We start from the raw sequence: 22,903 nt of genomic DNA, 5'->3' as shown, positions 1-22,903 counted from the left end.
TGTTAGGCGTGAGTCTAGGCCATCTGTGTGTCAAAAATTGTAAATAAAAGGAAACAACAGCTAAAAACCATGCTTCCATGACAAAGGGGTGTTTCTACTTGACTTGAGAAGCCAAAAGGGCTAAGTGAAGAGTTTTACAAAATACAGAAGTTCTACTTAGTTGTAATTTGAGCAATGAAAGTAAGGAACACTCTGAACAACTAAGAGGATTAGAGATTTCATGACACTGCAATGAGAAACTTATGACAAGAAAATTGAGCCTGGCCTGGGAGCTGGAAGAAGTAAACTTTTAGTGCTCTGAAGCAAGTATGTTTAAAGGTCTGATTAAATAAATATATTGTACTTCAAGGAACCTGTGTTATATCTTCTGAAGAGAGTTGCAGAAATGTCTCCCCGGAGGAATTTTTCGGAGCAAAGTGCAGTGCATGTGAAAACTTTTATTTCTGAAGCAGCATTCTGCACTGGTTCCTGCGTCCATCTTCTGCTTTTTTCTTCTCCCAAGGATCCTCTACATCTTTCTCTGCACAAAGCAAAGCTGAACCTATAGCTTTTTGTAGGATCTGGCATGGGACAGTACACTGGATATTTATTGTTCGTGTAGAAGGTAAGCAAGAATGAACTGTTCAGGGGGATTCTGCCTGAAAACAAGCATGCAATTTTATTCAGTATAGACAATAATGTTTTCCCATTTTTCCTTTTTTTTTTTTTTTTTTTTTTTTTAACTAAAGCTTAGTGTTTTGTGAGATACTTTACCAATTTTTGATGGACTTACTGTTGCATCACAGCAATGCTCAGTAGAGCATCTCTTGTACTGTGAATTTCTTTAACTTTTCTTGATACCCATTTTAAATTATGTTTGGGGCACAATATGATGACATATGGACTGTATATTGTTTTAAATGCATCCCAAAGCTCTAAAATTCCAACAAAAGTCCAACAATTGTCTGCAAAATAATTTTACCATGCATAGTGTGTCATAATTTTTATTTATAAGGGTTACAGTTGTCTAATAGGAGCTTCACAAGACATATTTCATATTTAGGGAAATCATCCTATGTGATGGTGAAAAATGAAAGTCCTTTGGCTTTGAAGCTGTTGTTTAAGGGTATCTCACTTTAAAATTCATTCAAGGGATTTCCTTTCTCAACCACTCCAAAATTCACTGTTTGTTTTAGGAGTTACTGAAGGTTAAACTTGGCGTGAGCATTAGAAGGATTTAAAAGCATAGCATCCTGTAGGAGAAAGAAATAGAGCAATAAAAAACTTAATGATTAATGAATCAATATTATGCCATTTCCTGTATACTAAATTCTTTCATTTACAGTGAAAAATACCTGCCTGTTTACTTCTTATCTTCTGTAAATATCACACCTATTTTTGTTACCCCTCCTCTTTCCCCCTCCCTTTGCATCTCCTCCCCTATGATAGAATCAGTTGCATCAGTGGATATTATATAAAGAAAAGTTTTCAGTGGAGTTCACAGTTCACCCACCTTAGCCGCCATGGGGCTAAGAATTGCCAGCCTCTTTATGCTCTGGCTGGCTCTTGCCAACACAAATGAAATAAGAAAAGGTAAGCTCTGGAAATGATATGGTGGTAGATCACTTCCTGAAAAAGAGAGAGGAGAGAATTTAAATATTACAGCAAAGGTAGAAGGAGGCAGTGTATTTAAATATCACAATGGAGTTCTATGGTGTCTTGAATTTCTTTAACTTTCAAATGCTGAGGCTGCATGGCTCAGCCAAACATAGGCAGATACTGTTCTCTTCCTTTGGAGAGGTTGGTGCCTATATCTACAGCATTAATCCCTCGTATGAAGTGCTTGGAAAATATTTTAGTATTACTTTTCTTTCCATGTGTTGAGAGTTTCTTTGGCATTAAAACTACTTGACAGAAAGAAATTACAGAATTTTGTTAGGTTCATTGTTACACAATGAAGAGAACATATGATTGTGCATTACTTGGTTACTTTGGAGCAACATAAATGCTTTCTTCAGAAGTGAGCATACTGACATTGGACAAAGCTTATTTTGTCATTCAGGACATGAATAATCCTTCTCTACAAACTCCAGTTTACTCTATATGTTATCACTTTGAAGTGTTGAAATTGAATGTTTGTACTGATAATTATTTTAGAGAAATAGGTGATGAATTTTGTGCAGTGTTAGAGTTTGGGATACTGATCTTGGTTTGCTGTGTCTTGAGTTTAGTACTAGGAGGAAAGCATTATCTTGCATTTTGGATCCTAGTTGTGAGCTGTGGGCAAATCTCTGTGTAGCCTTCATTTTGGGGAGAGAAGCATACCAGCTTGGTTAGTACCATCATGGCTGGATGCATCTGATATGATCAATACCATCAAAGTACAGTAACTTTGAGGTCCCGATGGTAGTTCTGTTTTCTCAGATTAAACACTGCACGAAAACCCTGTGGTCTTGGCAAACTGCCCAAGTATGCTCAGCTTCTATGCTCACCTCTAATCTGCAGCATCTTGAGATTTACTATGGCTGGAAAGGGAATACATTTCAGAGCATCACCTTTATCTGTTTTTTCTTTTACTTTTTTTTTTTTTTTTTTTTTTTTTTTTTTGGCTGCTACTACCACAGTTATTCTCTACCCTATCTTCTGCAGAGCTATCTGTGGTAACAGAAATCACTATTTCAGTTAGGAAAATGAAGAATTCTTTAAAAACTCCTGCTATGCACAGATTTTACCTATTTGTCCTCCAGAGTAGTAGTGGCACTTGCTTGACTTCTTAACTGTTTCTTTTCTAGTGCTTGTGGCACCAGGGAAGGAAATAACTCTTAGAAATACTAAATACTGCTAATATATCACTGTGATTCAGAATAAATTCATATATTTGGCAAAGCAACCTCTATTGTACTTATGCGCCAGCTTGTTAGTGGTCAGAGGGTTAAGTTTCCCCACCTCACAGATTCCTTCACCTCAGTGAGGATTGCAAGATATACACAGGTCCCAGCAATATTTGTTAATGTCTTGTTTTTAATCAGATATTCACATCTCTTCTGCTTAATAGGCAGATATTTGATTAGGCTAGAGATATGGAGTCACCAAGCATTTAATTGCAAATGGCTTCTACTGTATACTGCAGCACTTGCTTTCTCTTGACTCTAGTTTATTCATTTCACTTTTTTCCTGAGTACTTCTTTTTAATAACTTAACAGGAAGGGCAAGAAATCATGGAAACTATGTCTGCAGCACGTGGGGGAACAACCACTTCAAAACATTTGATGGAGACATCTATCAATTTCCTGGCATTTGCGAGTATAATTTTGTTTCTGACTGCCAAGAGACTTACAAGGAGTTCTCTGTCCACATTCAGCGTGGTCTGAACAGCAATAACCACCCTGAGATCCAGTATATTCTATTAACAACCCAGGATTTCACAGTGTACCTCCAGCCAAAACTGACTGTGGTGGATGGGCAGATGTAAGTACCTTTAGTGTAATACTGCTGGGAAGCTAAAAGCAAGAGTGATTCTTTACACATCTGTCTGTATACCTCTTAAGTTAATAGCTAAAACCATTTCTACAAGCCAAAAAACATTGAAAATCCAGCATAAAAGTTGCTTTGGGGAGGGGCTTTACTGTGATAAAAATCTGTTCAAAGACAGAAAATAGCATTCTGTTCTCCAGAAATCATACCAGAATGCATAACAAAATAACATGAAGTTACACAGAATGCATTCTTGCCCCAAACTGAAAAAGCCCCTCACCATGTACTCAGGTCCTAAAAAGAACTCCATGAAAAACATGTTTAGAAATCCTTTAAAAATTGTTTTTCTTGAACCAGGCCTCTTTTTATCTCAAGTATTGTTCATAAAACAATAGATTCTTTATAAACAGAGGCTTGTAGAACAGGTTTTTGCTGCATGCAGGATTTAGTTTTTGTAGAACTTAATTTCCCATATTGCTCTTTAAATGGGTATGATCCATTTCCATATACAATACCATTTCACACCACTGAAGTGAAACCTGCGAAGCAGATAAATCTATGAATTTGCCTTTTGGTGCCTGATCCACTGCTTAATTGAATGTTGTAGTATTAGAAGAAATAGGAATATTCCATGCTGTGATATCTAAGAGGTGAAAAGCTGCCCAATGTTTTATAATCCTCTCTAAAAACATGATCAAGTAAGGCTTCATTGTGAAGGACAAACAATGCAGCCAGAAGTAGAAATAATGGCCTCTGAGTTCTTGCCTCGTATTTAGATACCTGTGTCATGTGGCCATATTAAAAATACCTGAGGTAAACAGTGGGAAAGATCCCAGTGACAGGAGATGAGGAGATAAAATTCTCCCTGGCAGGACACTAGTTAAGTAGAGACATTCATAGACATATAAATCCTAATAGATAACAATTACCACTGGCAAATCTGTAGAAAATGTACGGGTTATTTTGACTGGACTCCAGCGTACACTACTTTTGTTTGAACAGACTCAGCCTTTTCAGTTTTATAGGATGAGGCTGCTTGACACAATCCCTTTATTGCTGAATGAATTTCAGCGGTGTGACTTGTTCTATAGTGTGCCATAAGACAGATATACACAAATAGGAAAGATGTCCCATGAACTGATTCCTTATCAGACAAAAACCATCCAAACTCAGCCTTGTGCAAAATATCCTCTGTCACGTTAACATACATTACTGTCACCATTAATAAGCTTGGTCCTGCCAACTGAAAACTACTGGACTAACTACTGAAACAAACTACTGAATTTCTCTTAACATGCTCCCTTCTCTACACATTTTTCTAACAATTTTGTTGTCAGTCCCCATACCTGCCTGTGTTTTTTGAATTCTCTCTTGAAGAGGAAAATCCATTCAAAAGAACATTAATTTCTTTCTGGAATGGTTGCCTTTTTTTTTTTTTTTTTTTTTTTTTTTTTTTTTTTTTTTTTAAACAAAGAAGCTTCTATTTATGATCTTATTTCTTTGGTAAAAGTAAATGATTACTGAGCAGTTGAATATCCTCTATTAATACCACAGTGATAATGATGTTGAAGAAATCTGGCTTTTTTTTTTTTTTTTTTCTCTTTAAATTAAAGAACCTGTGCTCTCAAGGAGCCTTTTGCCTCTCAAGTTGCTTTACAACTTAAGGGCAATGAGTTTTCTTGTCAAGTGTCAGAGAAGGAGTTTTTTATACCTCATTAAATCCTGTGCAGCTAGGATCAGATAGATAGAAATATTGAATATAAAATAGAATAAAATAGAATAGTACAGTTGGAAGGGACCTTCAGAGGTCATCAAGTCCAACAGCTTGATCACTTCAGGGCTAACCAAAAATTAAAGCATATCATTAAGGCAGTATCCAAATGCCACTTGAACACTGACAGGCCTGAGGCCTTGTTTTCTCTAGAGGCTGGTTTCTCCATTCATTAGGGTATTTGGCTTATCACAGATATTCACACCACCCTTTATGTTTCTGTACTAATTCAAAATTTATTTTTTTTCCTAGAGCCAAAACACCTTACTACAGCTCTGGTTTGCTTATTGAGAGCAGTGACATTTACACCAAGGTTTATGCCAAGTTAGGCCTAATTCTGATATGGAATCAGGAAGATGCACTGCTGGTATGTATAATCCATTTCTTTTTATCTAGCATTTCCTGAGTTTAACAGACTACTATAGGCTGAACAGAAGTAGAATTTGGTGGATTGAACAGAGCTACAGTGTTAGGCTGACTCATCCAGCTGACTCTTAGTGTACCTTATTTTAAAAAGGTAAAGTTACTTTCTCTGCAATGTGACAGAGGTAGTAGTATGGCATGCAGATGATCTTACTAGTCAAAAGAAAGGGAACGGGAGCTTCCTGAGAAATAGCTAAAGTTTTTGCTGTAACACTCCACAATCTGATCTGCATTTTCCTTTATTTGCCTTTTAAAGGACCGCTATCATCAATTTACTGAATTTCCAGCAAGACTTAAATCTTATGTATGTAGGGAAAAAAAAAAAAAAGTAATTCTTTTCTGTTTTCCCCTTTTATTTCCATTACCTAGGTGGAGCTGGACAGCAAGTTTAGCAACCAGACCTGTGGTCTTTGTGGGGATTACAATGGAATTCCAATCTACAATGAGTTTATCAGTGGAGGTGAGTCATCATACCACACTGACAGTTATCCCAAAAGATGGGATCATAAGCATTGTGTATAGGAGCATCACAAGAGAACATATTTTACCTCTGATATCTCTGTGTTTGTCCCAGAGTAAGCATTATATTACAGTCCTGCATTCCTGGTCTAAGCCTGCTTTATTCCAGGTTCATCATCTTTTTCTCTTCTCTGCCGGCCTTCTTTTCTTGTTACCTGTTTAAATTTTTAACTACAAGTCAAATAGAGATAATTCAGAACAGAGATCTGCATTTGACAGACCTAGTTTGTATTATAGTAACTGTTTTTCTTAATCAGTAGAGTCACAGGAATCAGATGTTCCTTGTTGTCAATTTTTTGGTCTTAGCAAAGCCTCTTGTTAATTTTTTCTCCCAGTTGCAAGCTACAATGCAATTACATACGGGAATTTACAGAAGATCAGCAAACCCAATGACGAATGTGAAGACCCCGATGAAACTCTGGCTCTTCCAAGCTGTAATGAGCATGTGAGTAATCCTACTTGTGACCTTCACTTTCATGGGCACATGGAGATATCCTGGCACTATGGAGAGTTTGTGTGCAAGGAGATGGGAAGGCTTAAACCATTCTAGGGTTCTTCCCTGTTTGAGTAATTGTTGCTGTTCAGGAGAATACAGTTTTTATGACCAGAAAAGAAGTGTCTAGGAGGTCAGGTGCTTACAAATCTCTTAAATAATTTTGCTCTTCCTTCTTAGCGTGATGAGTGTGAGAGGCTGCTGACCTCCTCTGCATTTGATGACTGTCAGTCACGCCTTAATTTGGAAATGTACATCCAAGCCTGCATGCAGGACAAGTGTGCATGTAATGGAAACGAGGACAACTTCTGCCTCTGCAGCACCATCTCAGAGTATTCTCGTCAGTGTTCACATGCAGGTGGCCGGCCGGGTGAATGGAGGACAGAGTCCTTTTGCCGTAAGCAGCTATATCAATTTTACAAAATCAAATATCTCATGAATCAGCACTGTGAAACATTTAAATTAATTTCTCCTTTACAAAGTTATAGCCACATACAATGAATTGCATACCAGTAGGGCAATAAACTAAACACTATGGATTTGCTGTTTTCTTCTTCTATTACCTTTATCATAAAGAAGTCATTTTCAGCAGGTAGAAATTCTGTTCCCATTAAAAAACTCATGTTCTGATATTGTAGGTAAGTGAGATAACTTGATTTATTCAAGACTGAAAGGAGAAAATGTAAAAAGTAGGGAAAGTAACTCAGAAACAAACCTTAAACATGCTTTGCAAAATGGAGTCTGCCTTGGGACACCACCAACTTGAGGGGAGTGGGTCATATGATCTGTATTTTTTTGAGGAATAATGGACTTCTCACTCAAATAACTCTTGCTGTCTTTCTCATTTTTTCAGCCAAGACCTGTCCTGGCAACATGATCTATAGGGAAAGTGGCTCACCCTGCATGGATACTTGCTCACACTTGGAGATCAGCAGCCTTTGTGAGGAGCACTACATGGATGGTTGTTTCTGCCCTGAAGGCAAGTGTATTTCTAGTTCCTGTATGTGCATGCATCTGTATTATTTTTACTTATTTTGCATTAGAAAGCAAAACAAGAACAAATCTAGGAGCTCTAGCAAAGAAGGTGTAATTAAAATATTAAATGTCATCAAATTGTACCTTAAAATTATTATTGCAATTCATTATTTTGAGTTAAATTCTAGGACTTATTGTCAAATTTAGAAAAAAAGATTACTATGACAGTGTAAGTTGTATGCCAGAAGGTCTGAAAAGTTGAAGAGGTAAAATTTTGAGATTGTTATTTTATATTTTTATTAATCTTTTCATTTGTGTATAGTTGTGCAAATGGCTAGGCTTAGATTCTCAAAGCTGGATGAAAGTGTTTTCCATAGGTCTTAGATTACAAAAAATTAGAAACACTTTTCTTCAGTTTTGCTAACCTCAGCCTCTGTTTTCTGTGCCAAGTTGAGAATGTCCCTACTCTCAGATTTTCTTCTTTGTGGAAACTGATCATTTCAGAAGGAGCTGTAATGGTTTGTTTATTGTTGTGCTTTACAGGAACTGTGTATGATGATATTACTCAAAAAGGCTGCATACCTGTTAGCCAGTGCCACTGCAGACTCCATGGAAATGGGTATTCTCCTGGAGAAAGCATTACCAATGAATGTGAAGAATGGTAAGGATCGTAGTTATACACCTTTTTTTGAATGATTGTATATGGGTCCGTCCTTTTCAATATTCCACTTAGTTGTAAAATTCCTGAAAACATTCTAAACTTATGTGTATGTTGACTGTCTATACAGCCAGTTTTCTGAAAAGTTGTCTTGTATCTATAGCTTATGAGAGGGAGAAATCTTAAGGAAATGGTCAAATAAACAGTTTTAAACACCTGGGGATGTGTTGCTGTTTGCTAGTTATACGGATGCTTTCAGTGCTCTCAGTTGCTATAATACCAACATGCATTTCTGGATTATTTATTTCTCTGTTTATAGCACCTGTGATTCAGGCAGATGGACATGCAAAGATTTACCCTGTGCAGGCATGTGTTCAGTGGAAGGAGGTTCCCATATTACTACCTTTGATGGGAAGAAATACACCTTCCATGGAGACTGTTACTATGTGTTGGCCAAGGTACTGTGTACTGTAAGGCTTTACTCTTATAAAGGCAAGTAAGTGTCTGTGCACTCATGTAACAGCTGTAAATTGTTCTTTTATTCCACTTCTATGGGATGAGGGAAGAAGAAATGTTAAAAGACTCAGTGAAGATTTCAGGATTGGCTATAAGAGCCCCATGGGAGGACTCGGGCCCTTGCTGCAATGGGTGGCTTACTTAGCAGACTACATATGCTGTCATTACCCAGTGGAGTCCTTCATGTATAAGAAAAAAGCAAAGCAGCGTGCTGGCTACCTGGATAGGTATACTGCAAAAATTTGGCAGTTGTCAGGATAAAAATGTCTCAGCCAGATCTTTATAACTGTTTCTGTGTTTGAGTGTCAAAACCAGCTAGAGAAAAGAGCTTGGCAGCTATTTCATTCGTCTCTAAAATACCTAGTGCCTGGTTTTCCAGAGAATGACAAAGATCTTGTTGTTCTACAGTAATTTTTATTGTGACTGATGAGTTTAGTCATTGTTTTGGAAATCATCTTGTATGTGAGATGTTTGATTGGACATTTATTTCCTTGTCATTGTAGGGTACTGTAAATGATACTCATGCCCTCCTGGCAGAGCTGGCTCCCTGTGGCTCCACAGATGGGCAGACCTGTTTGAAGACTGTTGTGCTGTTAGTAGATGCCAAAAAAAATGTAAGTGTTGCATGGGTTCTCCTGAATATTTTGAAAATTAGCATATTTCCTATACTGTAGAGCAATAACCAACTCTTTTTGTTACTGCCATGAATTGTTGTAGGCAAGTGAATAGCAAGACCAAACTTTGCTCATGTTATACAGGCCTGCTTCCACTTTAATTTTAAGACAGATTCTTCCTGTCCTAGATTTTAAGTTCTAGCCACAGTCTAAAAGTGCAAGATGTTGGCTTTTTTCTCCCCCCTCATATAAAATTATTTGTTATCAATTTATGTTCCTCTTAGTACCTGGAAGCTCATTGATCCTATTTGCTTTTGTACAGGTGGTAGTTTTCAAATCAGATGGCAGTGTGTTACTGAATGAGATGACAGTGAATGTACCTCATGTATCAGGTAAGGGATGCAGCCTTAAGTGTTGTCACACAGCTGACTTCTCATGTATTTTTTCAGAGACAAAAGTTGGAGAGGGGCATGTGAAATATGTTCAAATGTTGAAAAAAGAACTGAATGTGTTCTGAATGATTTTGAGGTGAATTTGATTTGATAGTTGTCACTGAAAATTTCATGGATAGATTCAATATGTATGCAGAGAATGACTAAAAAAAATGTCCCTTAACTTTCCTCATACAGCTTGAATATATTTTGGCGTGTGACTTAGGAAGAAGAATTGTCATGGCTTAAACTTAAAGTAGATGATTAATTTACTTATAAAGAGCAGCGTTTAGCACTTTCAAAGTCTGGGTATGCGATGTTGGAATGTCCTAGCTCTCAGTCATCGTAAGGCTCAGGCATGTGGACCCCACCCTACCACTTCCCCATGCCCTTTTGTCTGTGGAAAGAAAGCCTAGCACAAGATAACTGCCATATTTTATGGTCAACCAAGGCAGGAAAGAGAGATGTGCTATGTAGCGCCCTTTTATCTTCCTAGCTCGCTTGAGACACCAACATATTTTTATATAATCAGTGGACATAGACACTTCCAGAGACTGACTCAGATGAAGGACCCTAACTTCTGTTGGGATGTAATTATCAAACAGCAGCTGTGAGGTCCCGGAGTAACTTCTGAAAGCAATGTAGAACTTCTCTTTATCACACCTTTTTAAATATGCTCAGGCAGCACACTGACACAGTATGTGTTGCTTCTTATTTACCAGCCTATCTGCAGATGATAAAATACTCACAAGGAAGTAATTTTTTATCTGAAAGGACAAGCATTCATGGGAGGAGACGGTTGTGAATATTTATTTTAAAACAATTGCAGTGTCTAGCTGAACATTTAGAGAAATTAAACTGTTCTAGGCAATAAAGTAGACCATCTAATAAATGGATTAAATAGATAAATAGGGCATATAATAAATGATTTGCTATAAGAAATTATTTATCAGGAATTAGGGAGCCCAGTTCTTCTACTATGCTGATTTTATACATAATTCTTCTGGGTTTTCTATAATGGCTTGATTATTGTCTGTGTAAAATGTAAGAAAATCCAGAGCCTTTTTTTTTTCCAAATACCTTACAACTAAAACAACATTTAGAATTAAGTGGTTTTATTTATTTAATATTATTGTGTGTGCAGTTTTTAAAATAGGGCAAAGCAGTCTTATCCCACTGGATTAGGGCATAAGTTGATTGCTAGCTAAAAAATGACATTCTCTTGGATAGTACTGCATGTTGCAGGGTCTTATTATATATTGCATGTTATAGGGTTTATAATTTTGCATATTATGCAGCTTTAATTTCCTTTCCAGAAGTATGCAGCAACAGCTTATGAGAGAATTTGACTGGAAGGACCACTGGTCTATATCTTTCCCATATTTTGCTCAGGAAAGAGAATCTAAGATTTTATTAGAAGCAGTATATAGCTGTGTATCTCTTGTAGAGACACATCCATTACTCTGTGCATACAGCAGTGCTGGGATAATACTATCTCAAAAAATCTCTTCCTTTTCAGATTGCACATCATAAATGAGTTTGTACTGAATCTGCCTTGCAGAAAACCTCAGTTTGGTTCTGATCTTAGGGCTGAGTCATTTTAGGTAATTAACTTGTTAAGTTAGTAAGTCTATTGTGTCTAGCTGGCCAATGATTTTTAGAGAAAAAAAAAAATTCTGATCCTGTTCTCTGGAGTTTTTATGATAAACAATATCTCAGAAGCTAATAAAAAATGTTTCTTTCAGCAACCTATGTGTGTATTTACTACACAGTTCATTTTTTGTTTTTCAGCGAGCTTCTCAGTTTTCAAGCCATCTTCCTACTACCTCATTGTACAAACTTCTTTTGGGCTTCAGCTGCAGATCCAGTTGTTTCCAATCATGCAGCTGTTTGTGACTGTTGATCAATCAGTTCAGGGAAATCTTCAAGGTGAGTGTCCACTCAAATGGGAAGCAAAGCCATGCTGTTTCACAGCTGAAGAGTCATATATTCTTTACATGGGTGGTAAATCATAGAATTGTAGAATGGTTTGGATTGAAAGGGGCCTTAAAAATCATTTTGTTGCAACCCCCCTGCCATGGGCAGGGACACCTCCCAATAGATCAGCTTGCCCACAGCTCCATCCAGCCTGTCCTTAAACACCTTCAGGGATGGGGCATCCACAGCTTCTCTGTGCACCCTCTTCCAGTGCCTCACCACCCTAATAATGAATAATTTCTTCCTAATATCCAATCTGAATCTACTCTCTTTCAGTTTAAAACCTTTTTTTTCAGTTTAAAACTGCTATCCCTTGTCCTGTCATACTATTTATTGAATTCAGAAGAGTAAAGACAGAAACCAGAATACTAGAAAAGAGCTGACTCAAGCAAACTAGAAATATGTTATTGTTTCATATTGAATTTCATTTATCATTCCTGTGCCAGTGAATTAAAGTTTCTTAGAACATCTTTATTTCTTTATTCAGTTTAATTTCAAACTATCCACCCAAAGAGGCTCTTAGTAGACTTTATGGTTTTAATTTCACCAAAAAGAATTAAAAAAATACAGATTTTGGGGGTGATCTCCTGAGTCAGAGGTATGTTTAAGAAGATTATTCTTCTTAGAGATTTAACATTTAAAACAGGGCTTCTAAATTTTGAGTACTTACAGTATGCATTAATGCTGAGGTAGAAGAATCAGCTATATGAGCTTCTGTCTCCAGTGTTTGAGATTGGTTGTCCCTTTATCTTTGACCTTTCAGAATGAGAATGAGTAATAATTAGGAAAAATGTTTCCTTTTTCAATAGGTCTTTGTGGAAATTTTAATGGAATGGAAGGTGATGACTTTAAAACAACCAGTGGGTTGGTAGAAGCTACAGGAACTGCCTTTGCTAACACATGGAAAGCTCAGTCTATCTGTGCAGACCAGGCAGAAAGGCTGGAAGATCCCTGCAGTCTCAGCATTGAAAGTGGTAAGCACACTAATAAGTCGGATGGTTGGCTCCTGCCAGGAAGAGCAGTCTTTGCAGTATATTACTGCAACAGGCATGTAGGAGTTACACTGTGGCGTTGATGTGTTTTGGAGGACTGTTAAATTAATAATTAATTTCTGCAAGTATGTATACATAACAGCACTGATTTCACAACAAATTGGAACGAAAGTTTAAGGAGAGTTGGACAGGAATCCTGAGTTGGAAGACAGGGAACCAATCACATTAATTTATATTACCTGCAAAGGCATCACGTAATTCCTAGTATTATTTCTTATTATGTTCAACTTAGCTTTATGGTCCCCAAATGGAAAGGGCTGTCATGATTCTATGTAGACAACTCGCAGCAGTAAGATTTTTGATTTTATGATTGTGTGTCTACTGCTAGATAACTGAATCATAGAACAGAAATACATCTGCAGTGACTGCATGTAGTTTCTCCACTCCCCAGAGTGTATTGTTGCATTGCATTTATTGATGTGACAGCATAAGGAAGATAAGTGAATGTAATGAATATGATTATGTAATGTCATTTTCCTCCTTTTTTGCAGCAAATTATGCTGAGCATTGGTGTTCTTTGCTGAAAAACTCAGAGGGCCCTTTTGCAAGATGTCACTCAGTCATTGATCCTTCAGAATACTATAAGGTATTGCAATCTTGCACTCTTTTTAGTAGTGCTTTATTTCAGGTGGATGATACAGATTACATCATTGCTCAAATGTTTTAGACATTACTGAGTGGCTTGGCTGTAAGAGCTGGTGAAGTTTTTGCAGTGATTAACCGAGGAAGTATAGTGTGTATTCAAGTATTTTCTATAACAAGATTTTCATGGTGTGCTCTTTTAGAAAAAGGTAACTTTATTCTTCTGTCTTATTTATGATTTGTATTTAATGTACATTTTAGTGGATTGGATTTCTGAACTGGAAAGAAAATTCAACAGATGCAGGTATATACAGAAGTGTAAGTGAAGGTTACCTGAGCAAAAAAGAAGAAATTCCTAAGTCTTCACATATACTTGAAACTCAATCTGAGCTCAAATTTTGTGAAGATCTTCATTAATCTGGTTAATAGTTTGCCATTATGATTTTTGTAGTTGTGGATCTCTGGCTTTCTAAGTGGTAACCAAGAAAGAGTGGTATCAAAATCGTTTATGGAAGGTGTTGTTAGGGAGCTGGCTGCTTTTTAAAGATTCAAGAGGCTTTGCTTAGGTTAGGATAAGCATACAAACATTTTTATTCTGGATGAAATGAAGCAGCGCGTTCAGTCTCTGAGCTTTGTCCATTCCTTCTATTGTTTGTTGATCATGGGAATTAATAAAAATGACATGAGAGAAAGGTGCAGGATATTTCATAGCGACTGAGTTGGAATAGCTAATTGTTACCCTACGGGCTTATTGACCCCTTCATTCCTTCTTCAGAGATGTAAATATGACACCTGCCTCTGCAAGGACAATGAAGAATGCTTGTGTGCTGCCCTGTCCTCTTACTCAAGAGCCTGTGCTTTCAAAGGGATCATACTGGGAGGCTGGCGACAAAGCATCTGCAGTAAGTAGTGGAACTGTATTCCCCATGAAATTAATTAGCCATCAGAAACGAGTAGGTTTTCTCTGAGTTTGGTTGTCAATGATCTTAATGTTAAGAGATGTGGGGTATTTTAGGAATGACTAATGGAATTAAAATAGACAATGCTTATAGTGTTAACTAATTTATGCTATGTTCTTTAGATCTCATTTTTTTTTATGACACACATTTCAAACTCAGAAAGCAGTATTTTTCACTTTTACCTTCTTTCCCCACTTTAAATAACGCTATTTCCATCTTTGACTGAGGGAGTCCCAGCCATTGTTGCTTTTACGTTGTCTTTGCCTATCAGTGTATTTATTTATCATTGTCTTTCCTTTTAATCAGCAGTGCAGTATTGTTGAGAATAGGAGTTTATTATAACATGTTCTCTCTCTGGTTATCTGTATGTGAAACATATGGGTATTATGTAGCAGTTAAACTATTAGTACCAGTTAAAATGAAATCTTCAACTGATAAACAAAGTTAGGCTTGCACTCCTTATGAGTTATGATATTTTTCACTTTAGTAAAATCTAACGGAGTATTTTTACCATTACTTGCTGCACAGCCAAAGAAACCAAAATAGAAACATGAAGATTAAATTGTCTATCCTGCATTTCTAGTATATCAGTTTGCTATTTTCCTTCCAGCTGGTGAACTATCTGCCTGCTCAGGAAACCAAATCTTCCTTTACAATCTTACAATGTGTGAGCAAACATGTCGTTCCATTGCTGATGGTGAAAAGCACTGCTTGCAAGACTTTGCTCCCGTGGATGGCTGTGGCTGCCCAGATAATACATACTTGGATAACCAGGATACATGTGTGCCCATCTCCAAATGCCCGTGTTATTACAAGGGGTCATACCTGGAACCAGGGGAATATGTCATAAAAGATGGAGAGCGTTGGTATGTTTTATTGTGGCTTCTCATTCATAGGGTTAAAAGCCCTTTTTAAATTTACTTATTAAGTGTAAGTAATTAGGCTACTAGTGGTATTTTAATGAACATTTGTAATGTTTCACACTATCTTTATGCTGAGCAAAATATCATCCTGTTGCAATGTAATTCTCTAATAAGTGAGAGGTACAGCTTTGTTTGGAGTTGCGACTACCAGCCTTCACAAATATATGCCCCTTAAGCTGCACTGTCATTAGGATTTTGTTAAACAAAGGGAAAAAATGAGGTAATAAGAGGCCAGCTACTATGTTTTGTTGTTTTCTTTTCTGTCAGAAACTGAATGCTCATGTTTTCCACTGGAGGAAGGTCCCCTTGATAGGTATTTGCTATACCATAGGCTTTTGAAAGCAGTTTTCATGGGTCTAGTATTTTTTATCATGAACACTCTGACAACTGTTTGCTGCAAACATAAGTGAAAACTTTGAAATACTTCCTTCTCTCCCAAGGAGGACTGAAATGAGAGAAGAAGTGTACAGGCCAACAGATTTACAGCATATGACATGAATGGGCATACAAATTCATTGTGCATGCTTTGATTTAAATGTTCATTACTATCTCTTTACTGAGTTATTATGAAGCATTGTATTAAGGATTAATAGAGTAACATTCATTCCTTAAAACATAATATTTCTGTGCATTATGACTAAAATCTTCCCACACCTTTTCACCAAGTGAATATTCATAAGTGCACCTCAATAGAGTTTACCTTGAAATATCAGTAGAAATTATTCAGGATGTCTGTGATACATACTTTCTTTTTTATTTTAAAATCCTTAAATTTAAATTAAAGATACAGAGATTACATTTTTCTGAAATTGTCTTATTTCACTTCTTTCCTAGTGTTTGCCGAAATGCAAAGGTCCAGTGTACTTCAATGTACATGAGAATGAAAAGTAAGTGGCATTATATAAAGTAAAAACAAACAAACAAACAACAACAACAACAAAAAAAACAACCCAAGCCTCCTAGCCCCACAGTGTACTTTCAACTTGAATTCTCCATTTATTTTGCTTGGTGTTTTTTTCTCTTTCTGGAAAAGGGTTACACATTTTTGCTTTATTCTGTCTTTACTGAGTCTTTTGTTTCATAAGGATAGACATTCCTTGGGGTTTCCGTCTCAGTGACTGCCACTCTTCACAGACATTTGTTTTTCCTTTTCTCAGTTAACCTAAACCAAAAATGTACCTTTCAGGTATAACAGAATGCCCTTCTAACAAAACCTACTTTGACTGCAACACCTCCCCGAACTGGTCTTCACAAACGCCTATACAACTTCGCTGTGGTACTCCTCAAACCGATCATGTATGTGCTTTATTTTTCTCCATGTCTTCTTTATTCTCTATTTTATAAATAACACAATGCAACACTGTATTTCAGAGAAAGTAATTGTAACTAAAAATTTTTGTTTCCCTTTCTTATTTATCTTCCTTTATTTTTCCCCAATAATTTTAATCTGTTGCCAAAGTAATGGTGATTCTACTCTTGTTTAGCCTCTCGTTTTTGTTTTCACTAAGTGTTCTGTAGAGATGTACCTCCCAAGCAAATACAATTCAGGTTCTCAGACAATCAAAAAAGAGAATGAAAAATGTTAGGAACCTACAAAGAAAAACCTTAAAAAACAAATAAATGTGAGGCTTGTTTGTGCCAGAGTGAAGTGAAGAAAAAAAAAGTGGAAGAAAAATTGAATACTTTTAAATAAGGTAGAAATTTCTCCTTCTATTCCTTAGTACCAAGCAGAGTGTGTCTCAGGCTGTGTGTGTCCTGAAGGTTTGTTTGATGATGGCAGAGGGGGCTGTGTTAAAGAAGAAGACTGCCCATGTTTTCATAACAATGAGTGGTATAATCATGGACGGAGCATAGCAGTGGACTGCAACACCTGGTAAGTTATTATTTTGTGTTCTCTTCTAGAATATATTCCAGGTGTTAAATTAAAAGCCATACCTAGACTTAAGTACTATAGTAGCTATGATAGCTGCAAGTATGTAGTCTTTATTTTCTGGCATACTTTTTGCTGCCTGAGGAAATAGAGATTGTATTGAAAATATTGGGGTAACTAGCTACTTCTGTTTTCAGTAAGCATCTCTTATAGGATAAGTGCACTCATTTTTTAGGCATAATTACTAACCAATCTAAAAATGGTAGCTAGTCAGAGCTAAAAATTGTTGTAAACTTAAAAACAGGCTAAACTATTGAAGCTGAGACTTAAGACACTCAGTAAAACCAAAGTGGGTATTGTGAAATTGTATAAGGTAGCTGCTTGGTTTGTTCTGCAGTTTTCCAAGAGTACACTGTTGGTGAGATCTGAAAAGTCAACTTTTCTGCTCTCTTCTAGTACCTGTCAGAAAGGAGTCTGGAGCTGCACTGAAACAGCATGCTATGGGACTTGTATGATCTATGGCAGTGGCCACTATATCACATTTGATGGAAAATTCTATGACTTTGATGGGAGTTGTGAATATGTGGCTACTCAGGTAATGCTCATCTGCACTGAACTGGCATCTTGCAGTGCCTTCCAATTGCCTTGAAGATATAATTTCCTTTCTGGTTTTGCCATTTCTTATTGGCTGTCATCACTGTTCTTGAGCTGTTTGCAGATTATGCCAAGATAAATTCTGTATTTTTAGCACAGCTTTGTGAATGTTTTCTTTTGATACAGTGTATATAAATTGTATGCAAAAGGACTAGCTCAGAGTGAGCGCTAACAGCTCATAATCATAATCTGAAATAAGTGAAAATCCTGAGTTTACAAAACAAAAACATTTTTTATTTAAAGACAATTGCTTATTTTGTTTCATTGCACTACTTGTTTCCCAGGTTCTGTCAAACATGAGACTCTGCATACTATATGTATGCCCAAACATATATACATACATTTCTGTATACATAAAATATATTTGTTAGTGCATCTGTAAAAATATAGGTATGTAGGATCTTATATATGAAGCAGTAGGAACTATTTATACATTGTGGACATTTAAGTGTTTGCAATTATTATTAGATTGAAATAAAAATGAAATATCCTACTCAATTTTCATATGCTCATTTATTTGTTTTCCCATAGGATTATTGTGGTGACAAAAATTCTGTTGGCTCATTCAGTATCATCACAGAGAACGTCCCTTGTGGAACTACAGGTGTCACCTGCTCAAAGGCTATTAAAATGTTTCTGGGGGTGAGTAGTGATATTCATGAGTGTATATCAATATTCAAGTATTTCAAAAAAAGTAATGCTCCGAATTTATACAGATACAAAGCCATATCTAGCCAGCCATTAAAGTCAGCTATAATAAGTAAAGGTTAGAGACCCTATCAAATGATTTAAGGTATAGATTTTTAGGTACTGAAATCTGTTCTAGTTATCTCAAGGAAATGTGCTACACCACTTTCTGTCATCCTGGAAAGTCATCCAACAGACTTTGAGTTCTTAGTTTCAGGCTAAGCTGTACTGTCACAAATGTCTAATATTTCATCTCATCAGTAAAGTTTTATAATATTTCTCATCTTTTTAACTTTCAGAATATTGAACTGAAGTTGGAGAACAAAGATTATAAAGAAATTCCGCGAGATATTGGTGGTGATGTGTATTACTGGAACAAGACAGTAGGCCTCTACCTCGTTATTGAGGCTAGCAATGGTGTGATGCTTATCTGGGATAAGAAGACCACAGTTTTCATCAAGCTGACCCCTGATTACAAAGTTAGGATCTCTCTGTCTTTTTTTGAAATAGTAGTATGAATAGACAAATGAGATAAGAAAACATGGATAATCTTTTATTCTGACTCTGAATTTAATCCTGTATCTTCTCCACATGAATGATTAGCTTATGTTATTACTATCACAGCTTGCAGGGGTGCAAGGTTTCTTATAGTCCATTAATGTGCATCACAGAGGATGCATAGCATACGATTGCAATAAAGCTATGTGTCTAAGACATTCAGAGTTTGCAAATGTTAAGAGCCAGTCATCCAGAGTATTTTAGGGGATGTTAATCAATTTTATAAGAACTTGGAAACCTGCATAGAATCTCAGCACCAAGTCAAAACCACACTCCCTGTGCAATGTCAGGAGATGGCTCAGATTTCTGAAAATCAGGGCACTGAATTATAGAGTACTAACTTCACTGGGCTGAATGAGGATGTGCAGGGTTAAGTAACAGGATCATAATTCTTCATGGGTCTGATATACCTTAGTATATGTATATCACTACCAAAATTTCACTACTGTGTGTAGGTTGCTATTTTTTTTTTTTTCTTTCAAGAAAAATGAGTGCCTGGCTTTTTTGTTTCATGGATAAAGAAATGATGTTAAATACATCAGATGCTTTTAATGAAAAAAATGATTTTGAGCTGAATTCAATTCTCTCAGGTTTACATTAATAATGTTCATTCAACTGAGTTACAATAAATTGAGAAGAATGGAAAATAAATTCATTCTTCTCAGCTGAAAGAAGCTTAGCCACTCTTCAGTGTTATAAGTGGGATGAAGGGACACAGGCATGGAGATATGGTGGATATAATTGGTTTCAAAGAGGGAAGACATGGCAGCTGTAGTTTGCTGAGTACACAGACAAATTAAAGTTTAATTTGAGTACACAGACAAATGAAAGTTTAATTTCTGTATGAATGAGTTGGAAGTAAAGGTGAAAATACATCATTTACAGGGAGAATCAATTGTCCTTTTTAATGTCAATGTTTTGTTCTTACTCTATGTGAGTCTGCTTCTCACTTGCATGATATAGTTAAAAGCTGTGGATATGTTCATTTCCTTTTCCAGGGCAAAGTGTGTGGCCTGTGTGGCAACTTTGATGACAAGTCTAACAATGATTTTACAACCAGGAGTGGGCTGCAGGAGACTAGTGCTCTGACATTTGGGAATTCCTGGAAACAGTCTTCTATGTGTCCAGATGTCACAGAAGAGGTTAAGCCCTGTGATTTGAAACCACATCGCAAGTCCTGGGCAGAGAAAGAATGCAGCCTCATCCTGGGTGATGTCTTCAAAATTTGTCACTCAAAGGTTTGTAGAGAGCAGTAAGTGATGGGATTGCACAGTGCATCTCTGTTGCTGTAGGAACAGTGAGATATCAGAAATGAATGAAGAGAATTAAGTAGACTGATGTTCAGCTAAGTCTTCAGTTCAGCTAGAGGTGTTAGGACAGTTCAGCTAGCCTTAGCTTCTATATTGATTCCTTCAGGAGCTAAAATCCAATCCAAGTTTCTCCTCTTCTAGTCTCAAACAAAAACATTGAAATGTGTGATGAGATAAACTCCAAAAACTGGCAAACACAAAATTCTTTCCTTTGTATTTCCTGTTGAGTGCAGCCTTTTTGAGATTGGTAACAACTTGGCTGGCAAAGCTTGCTGAAAAACAAAACAAAACAAAACAACAATTTCACTGGCATTAATCCAACTCATTATTGAGGGCAATAGAATGGAACTCAGAAGATGTGAACACTGCAAAAGACTTTTATTTTTAATCCTAACAATTTATAAAGGTGCTATATTACTTTAAGTCCATTTCTATACAAAATACATTAAGCAGTTTCTAGCCTATAATGTTTGGTAATTCGTAGAAACAGCCTCATTCCTGCCCAGCTCAGTTCCCAGATCTCAAGAGGTATCTCAAGCTTATTAGTTTGGATATGAACTGGGGCATCATTCCTTTCTCCAACAGGTAAACCCAACTCCTTTCTATGATGCTTGTGTTCATGATGCCTGCTCTTGTGACAGTGGTGGAGACTGCGATTGCTTCTGTTCTGCAGTTGCTGCATATGCTCAAGAATGTACCAAGGCTGAGGCCTGTGTTTTCTGGAGAACTCCTGATATATGTCGTGAGTAACAGTTAAACACAACTGTATCTTTCTGTCTGCTGTCAGAAAGCCTATTAAATAAACTATGAATACTGTAATACTGTCCTCTGCAGGGTTGTGCTAGCTGTGCAGCATGATTTATTTTCACAGCACATAAGGGAACAAATAGAACTACTAATTTATGTATATCAATTATCTTTTATCTAGCCTAGGTTTTTTTGTTTGTTTGTTTGTGGTGGGTGGGGATGGGAAGGAGGTGGGGTTGTTTTAAGGCTAGGTGTTAAGTGAACCTTCCATTTTGCTTGGTAATTGGTGAATTGTAAGTCCTGTTTCCTTTCTTCTTGTTCCTTTTTGCAAATTATTCAGAATTTGGTTTTAACAAAAGTACATAGAAGTACTCCTGTGTACATTAACTTAATCAGTATTGACTGTATTAAGCAGCATCCACTAGTGGTGCTAATGCTCGTACCATTATGTGTAAAATAACATTTAAATTCATATTTCCCTCTCAAAAAAGTGCCAGAAATGTTAAATTTTTGAATTGTAAAAATTCATTCTGATTCAGAATTAAGACTAGTTTAGGTTTCCAAGTGTAAGAAGTTGTAAATTTCAGTTAGCTCTTATTTCTAGGTTTATGAAAGCTCCTACCTCTGTCCATAGTCAACTAAGTTGAATTCCATTTAAGTTGTATTCATAATGTCTCATATGCTTGTTCATGGTCTGCTGGAGGTGACTGTCTATGTGATATACCAAGTAGAACTGTTTTGAATACATACTGCAAGAGATTTTTGAAGCTTGCTAGTAGCTTTTTAGTAGCAAGCTGCTTTTAGAAAAAAAAAAAAAATCAGAATGTCACCCTTCATTTTAAATTTAAATAAATACAAATTCTTACTTTTGTGTGTGTGTGTGTGTGTGTGTGTAGTTTGAATCAAACATTTTTCCCCTCAGCTTAAGTGTTCAATATCAAAATCTTAGGCCTGAGTTTTGACCCCAAATTTTGAGTGTATCCTGTGTTTGTGTGTAGTAGAAGAAAATCTAGGTCCCATACCTTAAGAGAAATTTTGCCAGCTTAACTTGCAGATTCATTTAGCTTTTACCTTTAAACATCTGGGCTGAGCTGCATTCTGGCAACTGTATTTTTAATCAACTTTCTTTTTTTTTTTTCTCATCAGCAATATTTTGTGACTACTATAACCCTCCTGATGTGTGTGAGTGGCACTATGAGCCTTGTGGCAGTGATGTCATGACCTGCAGGATGATTAATAATGTCAGCACCAATTTTTCAATACCATACCTGGAAGGTAATAAATTCCTTGCAATTTTGGTCTTCTATTTCATAAAACTTCATCCAAGTATGTTTAACAACTATGGATAAGTCACTCATCTTGACAAGATATTCCTAAATATGTTATGTTGAATTTGTGTCTCCAGTCACATGTAAACTTTTCTTGTAACCTAATTTATTATTTATTAACACCAGTGGATGTTAGATACAAAACTAAGTCTCTGCTTGGATAATATCCTGAAACATGTAAAATTATTACACCATTATTATTTTTAACAACATTCTAAGAACATTTCAAGAAATGGAAAGTCTTTTACATGATAAAGAAGCAAGTTACTGATAGTTGTTTCTTTTTATTTTTTTTTTTAATCTGATCATTGCTTGATAATTACGATACAACTTGATAACTGTCAAGTTATATGCTCGATAACTGAAAAGGATTTCATGTTATGGAAACTGCAATGATCCAAAA

General features: G+C 36.4%; 1 protein-coding gene across 1 annotated transcript in view; it reads left to right on the top strand.

The window, feature by feature from the left end:
* Positions 1-1,502: 1,502 nt before the first annotated feature.
* The window catches only part of MUC2 (mucin 2, oligomeric mucus/gel-forming), a 76,854-nt gene continuing 55,453 nt past the window's right edge, over positions 1,503-22,903 (top strand). The window contains exons 1-25 of the mRNA XM_032187963.1: positions 1,503-1,572; positions 3,183-3,447; positions 5,477-5,591; positions 6,017-6,107; positions 6,502-6,611; positions 6,840-7,056; positions 7,513-7,638; positions 8,178-8,295; positions 8,612-8,750; positions 9,312-9,422; positions 9,745-9,814; positions 11,645-11,782; positions 12,640-12,804; positions 13,374-13,468; positions 14,240-14,366; positions 15,034-15,289; positions 16,181-16,233; positions 16,533-16,642; positions 17,068-17,219; positions 17,673-17,811; positions 18,402-18,512; positions 18,857-19,036; positions 20,114-20,353; positions 21,011-21,167; positions 22,319-22,447. Coding sequence (XP_032043854.1) covers positions 1,503-1,572; positions 3,183-3,447; positions 5,477-5,591; positions 6,017-6,107; positions 6,502-6,611; positions 6,840-7,056; positions 7,513-7,638; positions 8,178-8,295; positions 8,612-8,750; positions 9,312-9,422; positions 9,745-9,814; positions 11,645-11,782; positions 12,640-12,804; positions 13,374-13,468; positions 14,240-14,366; positions 15,034-15,289; positions 16,181-16,233; positions 16,533-16,642; positions 17,068-17,219; positions 17,673-17,811; positions 18,402-18,512; positions 18,857-19,036; positions 20,114-20,353; positions 21,011-21,167; positions 22,319-22,447 — 3,484 coding nt within the window. The remainder of the gene's footprint in view (positions 1,573-3,182; positions 3,448-5,476; positions 5,592-6,016; positions 6,108-6,501; positions 6,612-6,839; positions 7,057-7,512; positions 7,639-8,177; positions 8,296-8,611; positions 8,751-9,311; positions 9,423-9,744; positions 9,815-11,644; positions 11,783-12,639; positions 12,805-13,373; positions 13,469-14,239; positions 14,367-15,033; positions 15,290-16,180; positions 16,234-16,532; positions 16,643-17,067; positions 17,220-17,672; positions 17,812-18,401; positions 18,513-18,856; positions 19,037-20,113; positions 20,354-21,010; positions 21,168-22,318; positions 22,448-22,903) is intronic.

Source organism: Aythya fuligula, chromosome 5 (genome assembly GCF_009819795.1).
Source record: "Aythya fuligula isolate bAytFul2 chromosome 5, bAytFul2.pri, whole genome shotgun sequence".
Lineage (NCBI taxonomy): Eukaryota > Metazoa > Chordata > Aves > Anseriformes > Anatidae > Aythya > Aythya fuligula.
Note: the sequence above shows the minus strand (reverse complement) of the source record. Positions and strands in the feature narration are given on the sequence as shown.